This window comes from Neodiprion fabricii, chromosome 1 (genome assembly GCF_021155785.1).
Source record: "Neodiprion fabricii isolate iyNeoFabr1 chromosome 1, iyNeoFabr1.1, whole genome shotgun sequence".
In the NCBI taxonomy this organism is placed as follows: Eukaryota; Metazoa; Arthropoda; class Insecta; order Hymenoptera; family Diprionidae; genus Neodiprion; species Neodiprion fabricii.
In genome coordinates this window covers 15841640-15850091 of record NC_060239.1, presented here as the reverse complement: position 1 = coordinate 15850091, position 8452 = coordinate 15841640, and the positions used below count along the sequence as shown (strand labels likewise).

Genomic DNA, 8452 nt, shown 5'->3' with positions numbered 1-8452 from the left:
GGAGAATTTTGATTACCATTTCTTTTCTGTCAATCTTACGCACTTTCCGAAGCGTTTTCTGAATTTCTGGGTGTCCAATTCGTAAAAAAGGGTCGTATGAATTGAATCTAAGACTAAATATTTTCGGCTTCAAAACTGAAGATGCGTGATGAATTTCCGGCGAAAATATCCATGATATGGACACAAGCTGGAATAGATTCTTTGGTGGAGCATTTCCAGGTAATTTTGTGAAAGAAATTGATTGGGCGCAATTTCAATACGCTCCGATCAACGCAATCAATTTACTGCCGAAAATCGTTGAGCGTTGCTAGCTTTTTCTCTCCTGTTGATCCCACGCGCTCTTTGCTGCATTAACTGAGTTTCTGGGCGTTTAATTAGTCTTGCAAGGGTCATTCGAATCGATCCTGACTCCAAAAATTATCAGCTATAAGTCTGAAGAAATAGTAAGGCTAACCCCTTCAGATTTCAAGCGAGAAATTCTGCGATTTGAACAAGTGCTGGAATAGATTCTGTCATGCTTGATTTCGACGTAACTCTGCAAGAAAAATCGATTGGGCGCAGTCCCACTACGCTGCTATCAACACATCACAAGTTACAGCCGAGAAACGAAAAATCTTGCTCGCAATTTTGATCCTGTTGATCACACGCTCTTATCGCTACGTTCTCTGAGTTCCTGGGGGATCAATTGGTCAGGAAAGGGTCATTCAAATCGAATCTGAGACGAAAACTTTCCGGTTTGAAAACTGAGGAATAAGTGGGGCAAACCCTCGCATTTTTGGCGAATATTTTGGCGATTTCGACAAGTTCTGGAATAAGTTCTTTCACGCACTTTTCCGACGTAATTTTAAAGAGAAATTGATTATGCGCAGTTTAAATACACTGCGATCAACGCATCAAAAGTTGCAACCGAAAATCGTTGAATTGAGCCCCACATTTATCTCCTGTTGATCCCACGTTTTTTTTGCTGCGTTTTCCGAGTTCCTGAGGGTCCTGTCTGCGAGTCAATCGGCCCTCGTAAGGAAAATTCCTGTAAAAACAAGATGGTGAAAAGGACGATTCAACAAGAATAAGGTCTTCTAATTTTCCATCAAAAATCCCGTCTACATCATCCCAATCATAACTTTGGCGCCCAACAGCGAAAAAGAACTCATCGAGAATGAGTTTCTAATAAAATATTCAGTGATAATTGGAACGATTAGCAAGATATCGCAAAAAGTGTTCGTTACGCGTCAGGCAATACAAAGACGCCAAAAGGCCCGTTCGTGCGGAGACGCGAGCAGTGAGACAATGGCGGCCAGCAATGACCGTTAAGGGGTTAGGTGGGTTTCAAAAGCTCAAAATAGGTACATTTTTATGAATTTTTTTTTATTTAATCAACAGAATATTTCATTCCATCAATTCAACACATGAAAGATACATATTTTATAAGTAGTTTGTGAAATTTTCATTGAAAAATATTGAAAATTGAGGCGTGGACACGTCGTCTGCCTCTCAAAAAAAAGTTCTCTCGACGTAGTCAGGATAACTCATGACAGATTTATCTGAAATGCAAGAACCAAAAATTTTCTGTTAGTAGATGTTTAAAACTCGTACTTGGACGAAGGAAAAAAAAAACAAAAATTACATTTTTGGCGGCGTTGAAAACAAAAAACCCTTATTTTGAGTAAAATTTGCACCCTTCATGGCCTTGAAAAATTACTTGGAATAGAAAAAAAAAAATTCCTTCGTTCAAGTACGAGATAATGTTATTTTGAAGAAGTGTGCAAAATTTGAAAGAGATCGGTTCATAAGTTTTCGAGAAATCGTGACTACCGATTTCAAAAATGTAGTTTCGAAAAAAACGCGATTGAAGATTTACATTTAAATAACATGTAAATAATCGTACTTACACCGTATAATGATGCAAACCCATGTTTTTTCCACGTGCCATCACCTGACACGGTAACATCTGTCGTATCTTCAACATTATTTTCATCACACGTTAATTTTTTTTCTTGATTTGCAGCAGACAACAAAATTGATTCGGCAACAGTTATGACGCACTCATGTATTTTATCAATATAAAAATTGTACGTTGATGCATTCAAGAATGAGGAACTTATATCCATCAAACCACAGAATTTTTTACATCCGGCAAGTCCTAAGCCTAGTATTCGCATCACAAAAATAAACGAACAATAGCTAAGCAGCTGCCTCGATATACCTGCCTCCATATACCTGCGTCACGCTCGGTTATAGTCTGATGGGTGAAACATCCAAAGGCTATATCTCTTGGAATATGACTCGGATCGTTTTAAAATTTTAAAGGAATATTCTCGACATATTCAATTATAAGATAAGCAAAAAAAAAAAAAATTCGATTTTTTGAAATTTTGAAACCCACCTAACCCCTTAAGCCACACGCTTCGAGCATAACGTTTCTCGCTGACGCCGAAGTAAACGGTAGACGTAAACAGTGACTATCAAGTCACCGTGCGGTACGTCGTGTAAACAAATACGTGTTTGCATAGAAACTTCAAGACATTCAGTCATCGAGAATTGTAGCATACGTCCAACGTTACGGACGCGAGAGAAAAACCGCGCCGCTAAAGCAGCTTTTGGTCTTTCCGGTACGCGATCTCATATCGATAGCAAACAGCTGACATGATGAAGCATCGAAGCATCGAGTTTGTGCGCACGCGCGTTTCACTATGTTTTGTTCGCTCGCACACGTCGAGTATTATAACATCGAGTACGAATTCGAACGTGCGATTCTACTCTCATATCGTTTACTCGCACACGGCGAATATTTAAACAAATATCAATTGACTTCGACACACGCGAGTCGATACGAACAAATATTATCGAGAATCATCTCACCAGTAGTTTCGAAATCTTTCGTGGTTTTTCGCCAAGTGGGGCTTTCATTGGAGCATCGGCTCATTGAAAGCAGTCGTCACAGCAGACATCATCGCATTGGGCAAAGGACAGAGATCATCTCAAGGTCATCAGACAGATATTCGTCGTTAGAAGCTACATCAGTCTCAGCAAACGCAGGTGAGTGTGTTCTTTTCAATTCCTTTCCCATTCCCGATTCGATAAAAGAGTAATAATGGCAGAGTTAAAGCAATTGCAACAAAAGCGAGCGACTATCAAAGGTCAGCTCACGCTTATGAAAAACGCACTGTCGGATAATATTGAATTATCTCAGGCTAAAGTCAAACTAGCAAAGTTTGATGAATTTTTCAAATCGTTCGGAAAAGCTCAGGACGCAATTGACGCGCTTAAAATATGTACCGCGAAACATGAAGAAGCGAAAATGAAGGTCCAAGACGATTCAGACGCGCAACACACAGTTTTCGAAGAAATTTACTACGCAGCAGCGATAAAAGTTCAAAGAACAATCGACGTAGCTATGGCTTAATCGCAGGCTCAAGCTGTAGCGCAGGCACAAGACAATCGGATTCATAATAATGGTAATAATGATCATAAAAACGCGGATCGACGAATAGGCGTCAAACTTCCCGTATTACAATTGCCACAATTCGGCGGCGATCATCAACAGTAGCTTCTATTTAAAGATTCTTTCAAATCCATGATACATGAAAGTACAGGAATTACGCCAATTCAGAAAATCCAATTCTTGCGTAGCTCGTTCAGTGGCGAGGCATTGCAGGTCATCGGAGGACTGTCAAGGATTGTGACTAACTACAAGAACGCATGGGAATTACTACAGAAAATTATGGAAACAAGAATTTTTCAATCAATACACATTTAAATCAACTGCTTGACTTTCCAGCAGTAACGAAAGATAAAGCATCGTCGATTAGGCAGCTGATCGTCCACGTACGAACACACTAGAAAGCTTCAAAAACTTTGGAGCTTCCAGTTGACAAACGGGACGAGCTTTTCATTCACTTATTGAAAAATAAAATGGATTTTGATACACAAAAAGATTAGGTGGAAAGAACATCTGCTGATATAAACAGACTATCAACGCTGGAAGAATACCAGGTATTTCTAGACGAGGGAGGTCGTACGCTCGAAATGATAAATGAAGGAAAAAACAAACAAGAAACAACGAAGCCTCCTGTGGGAATAAATAACGAAAAAAGGGTACCTTTAGCTTCCGTTTCGCAATCCTCTTGCACAATCTGCAATGAATCTCATTCGATATACAGATGTGCACAATTTCTACAACTGTCAGCATCGGACTGAATAAACGAAGCAAAATCGTAAAGGTTATGCATGAACTGCTTGGGAAAAGGACATCTTAGCACAGCCTGTAAATCATCAAACTGCAAACAGTGTGACAAAAAATACAATACATTGTTACATTTAGATTTAGAAAACAAGCCTACAACGGAGGAAAAATCGAACGGCGAGCCATCGAAGAAATCCGTTGTGACACATTGTGCAAGAGACAACAGTCAACAGACCGAAGGTATTGTTATTTCAAATGCAAGCTTCGTAAAAAAGCCAACATCTCATGTAGTACTATCGACTGCTCGTCTTGAGATCGAAGATACTAATGGAAATAAGCACACTTGTCGAGTGCTCTTAGAACCGGGTTCGCAGTCGAATATTATAACAGAAGAAATGGTGCGCAAACTCAAGCTCCAGTGCGAAAAACAGAAGGAGTTAATCAGCGGTATCAACAAAAATCAGACAAACATTGCACACACAACCACAGTAAAGATAAGGTCGATGCATGCAGACTTCGAGACGCTCATCGATTATTTGGTGCTACCGAGCATCACAGGACGTTCGCCACAGGTGAAAATCAATGCAAAATTAATAAGTTTGCCAGATGGATTAAAATTGGCCGATCCGAACTTCCATGAGCCAGGCGCGATTGATCTACTCGGCGGTGTTGGGCTTTTTTGGAGATTAATGTGTTCAGATTCAATTCGACAACCAAAGGAAATTTCAAGATTGCAAAATACTTTGCTGGGGTGGATCGTCGATGGCGAGCTCATCGATGCAAGTTCGAAGAACCAGCGCTTCTGTGGACTCGTAACAAACGCAGCGTTACAGGAGCAATTGGAGCATTTCTCGAATCAAGAGGAACCTCGCGAGACAAGACGAATGGCTGAAGAAGAAGAAGAATATGAGGTACAATTCTCGCAGACTGTACGAAGAGACAAGACCGGAAGGTTTATAGTAGCCTTACCCTAAAAGCAAGAAGTTCTCTTCAGTGTGTTAGAAAAGCAGGCGGTTCGACATCTGTTCTCGCTCGAGAGACGTTTCAGGACCAATCCTCAAATCAAAACGGAGTACGTTGAATTCATGGAGGATTACCAAAATCAAAAGCATATGTCGCTCGTTCTAGACGGCACAAATTTGAAACAAAACGATTCATTCGTTTTACCGCATCAGCCAGTCATAAAGGCAGATGGATCACGACAAAACTGAGGGTTGTTTTTGATGCTTCAGCAAAAACTTCTCTTGGCCCTGCATTGAACAAGTTAATGGTTGGACCGAACTTGCAGAATGATTTGTTCAACATAATTCTGAGGTTCTGATGACACGAGTTTGTTATTTCAGCAGATATAGCTGCAATGTTTCGTCAAATCATCGTCAGAGAGGAAGATAGAGATTTTCAAAGAATTCTATGGAGAACAGACGAAACTCAACCAGTTCGGAAGTATCATCTCAACACAGTGACTTACGGGACAGCTCCCGCACCGTACCTTGCTATCAGATGTTTGCGACAATTGGCAGCAGAAGAAACCAACACGTTCCCACGTGCAGCTAGAGCCCTCAGAGAAGATTTCCACATGGACGACGTTATCACTGGTGAGAAAACAATAGAAAAACGATAGCTTTGGAACGAGAATTGGATGAACTTCTACAAAAAGGTCAGTTTCATCTAAGAAAATGGCGTGCGAGCGATCGACGAATCCTCGAAAACATATCAAAGAAACGCGAAGCGGATAGTTTGCTAACAATCGACAAAGAGGGTCCAATGAAAACCCTTGGACTTCTTTGGGATTCGAACTCCGATACAATGCAATACAGCGTGAAAATCGACGAGACTTCGAATATCACCAAACGAGTTGTACTTTCAAAAATAGCGCAGATATTCGACCTGTTGGGTCTATTAGGTCCTGTAATAATTAATGCAAAATGCATAATGCAGAAAATGTGGCAGTCGAAGACGGGGTGGGACGAGCTCTTGCCTCCAGGGATTCAAAATGAATGGACGGAGTTCTACAGTTCTTTGCCAAGTATCAACGGCGTTTGAATCGAAAGCAATGTTAATCCGCAAAATGCACAGGAGACCTTCGATCTTGTGGGCTTCGGCGATGCTTCTGAAATAGCATTCGGAGTCCGCCTCCATGCAGTTTCAAAAGACTCGAAGGGCGATAAACAATCACATCTCATCGGATCAGAAGGCAGAGTCGCACCGCTCAAAACTATTTCACTGCCAAGATTGGAGATAAATGCCGCGTTGTTACTCGCAAAAACTATGTAACACCGCACGACAAGCATATGGCGACAAAATTCGTAAAGTTTTCCTTTGGAGTGACTCAACAATCGTCCTCAGCTGGATTTCGACATCGCCGAACATGAGAAAAACGTACGTGGTTAATAGAGTCACGAAAATTCAAGAATTGTCTCAAGACGCGACTTGGCTACACGTGTCTTCCAAAGAGAATCCGCGGATTTATTGTCAAGAGGAATCACAGTTGATCAATGGAAATGCAGTGACCTCTGGTGGCATGGCCCCGAGTGGCTTCGGTCTGAAAAATGGCCTAAAAAAGTAGAAATTGAAGTAGATAAGACGGAAATGAAATCATCAGCCGTACTCATAAGCACAAAGACTGAGACGTTCGAAGTGCTGCGGAAGTTCTCCTTGTTCGGCAAATTACAGCGAGTGATAGCTTTCGTTCTCAGATTCAAAGCCAATGCGTTGAGTGGAAAAAAAATGGTCCACTTTCGGTTAAGGAGTTTAAAAAAGCAGAAAAAGCAATCATAAGACTGACTCAGCAAGAAGCATTAGCAACAGAGCTTCAGTCCATCGAACAAGGAGCACAAGTCATCAAGACAAGCAAAATTGCTTCTATCAATCCATACATCGACAGTGAAGGTCTTCTTCGGGTTGGCGGAAGATTGTCGAAGGCTGATATTCCGGAAACTCAGAAGCTTTCGATAATCTTACCAACTCGACACCTCATCACGAAGATGATTCTCAAGAAAGAGCATATCCAGCTGCATCGCTGCGGTCCAGAAAACTTACTGTGTTCCATACGATCAAAATATTGGCCACTGAGTGGCAGAAGAGAGGCACGAAAGGTTACGAACGGTTGCCTGCTGTGCTTCCGAAATAAACCGAAAACTCCAGAAGTCATGATGGGCGATCTACCGAGCGAGCGTGTTCGTTGATCTTTGAGACCACTTACTTCTACTGGGGTAGATTACGCAGGCCCGTTGCAAGTACGTGAAAGTCGTCGACGAGGTCTAGTTCACACATTAAAAGTGTGGATTGTTGTATTCACCTGCTTCGCGACAAAGCCAGTTCATCTGGAGCTTGTTACGGAGTTAACATCAGAAACATTCTTGGCAGCACTACGGCGATTTGTCGCTAGACGTGGCGTTTGCTCACAAATTATATCCGACAATGGTACCAACTTTGTTGGCGCAGTTCGAGAATCAAAAGAAGTTTTCGAGTTTCTCGAAAAAGAAGAAAACACGATATCGGAGCATCTCTCACAACAAAAAATCACCTGGAAGTTTATCCCACTACGGGCACCGCATTTCGGCGGAGTGTGGAAGGCGGCTGTCAAAACTACAAAACGACAGCTTAATACAGTTCCCATGGGCTTGGTCTCAACGTTCGAAGAATATTATACTCTTTTGGTCGAAATCGAATCGATCCTGAATTCCCGACCGTTGACTCCACTATCCAGTGATCCCAATGATACAACTGCCATGACCCCTGCCCATTTCCTTATTGGGGACACACTCATATTGCCTGCAGAACATAACTATCTTGAAACATCCGACAACAGACTGTCGCGATGGCAACACCTTCAAAAGGTTCGCCAACACTTTTGGAGGAGTTGGCATGCGGAGTATTTGTAGCATTTGCAGAGACGAGGCAAGTGGTAGACAAAAACCGAAAATATCGAGATCGGAGCTCTCGTGCTTCTAAAAGAGGACAACGCTCCACCACTTCAGTGGAAACTTCGACGAGTCATGGAAATCCATCTGGGCACTGACGGTGTTGTGAGGGTGGTAGCAGTGAAGACTGCGACGGGAACCTTCAAGCGGGCGGTGAAGAAGATCTATCCGTTACCAATCGACCGAGATAATTCGAAATTTCAAAATTCTTTATTAACATTCAAACATTCTCTATTTGTTGAGGATATGTAAATTTGAACAAGTGGTGAATTTGAAAAATTAACGACGGAGCCAGGAATCGAACCTGGAATCTAGCGATGCTTTACCGGAGACTTACTCCACTAGA

The 8452-nt window shown here is 41.8% G+C and overlaps 1 protein-coding gene across 1 annotated transcript; it reads left to right on the top strand.

The window, feature by feature from the left end:
* The first annotated feature begins 5540 nt into the window (after positions 1–5540).
* Positions 5541–8067, top strand: LOC124182124. The gene is made up of 3 exons (XM_046568978.1): positions 5541–5778; positions 6857–7288; positions 7400–8067. The coding sequence occupies exons 1-3, from the start codon at positions 5541–5543 to the stop codon at positions 8065–8067; spliced, it is 1338 nt and encodes a 445-aa protein (XP_046424934.1).
* Positions 8068–8452: the final 385 nt, after the last annotated feature.

Excerpts from the sequence above, each read along its gene's own strand:
- LOC124182124 (XM_046568978.1), top strand. The coding sequence starts at position 5,541 with ATGTTTCGTCAAATCATCGTCAGAGAGGAAGATAGAGATTTTCAAAGA. Across the intron at positions 5,779-6,856 it reads CATGGACGACGTTATCACTG|CGAGTGATAGCTTTCGTTCT; the intron begins GTGAGAAAACAA and ends GGCAAATTACAG. Across the intron at positions 7,289-7,399 it reads GGCACGAAAGGTTACGAACG|ATTACGCAGGCCCGTTGCAA; the intron begins GTTGCCTGCTGT and ends CTACTGGGGTAG.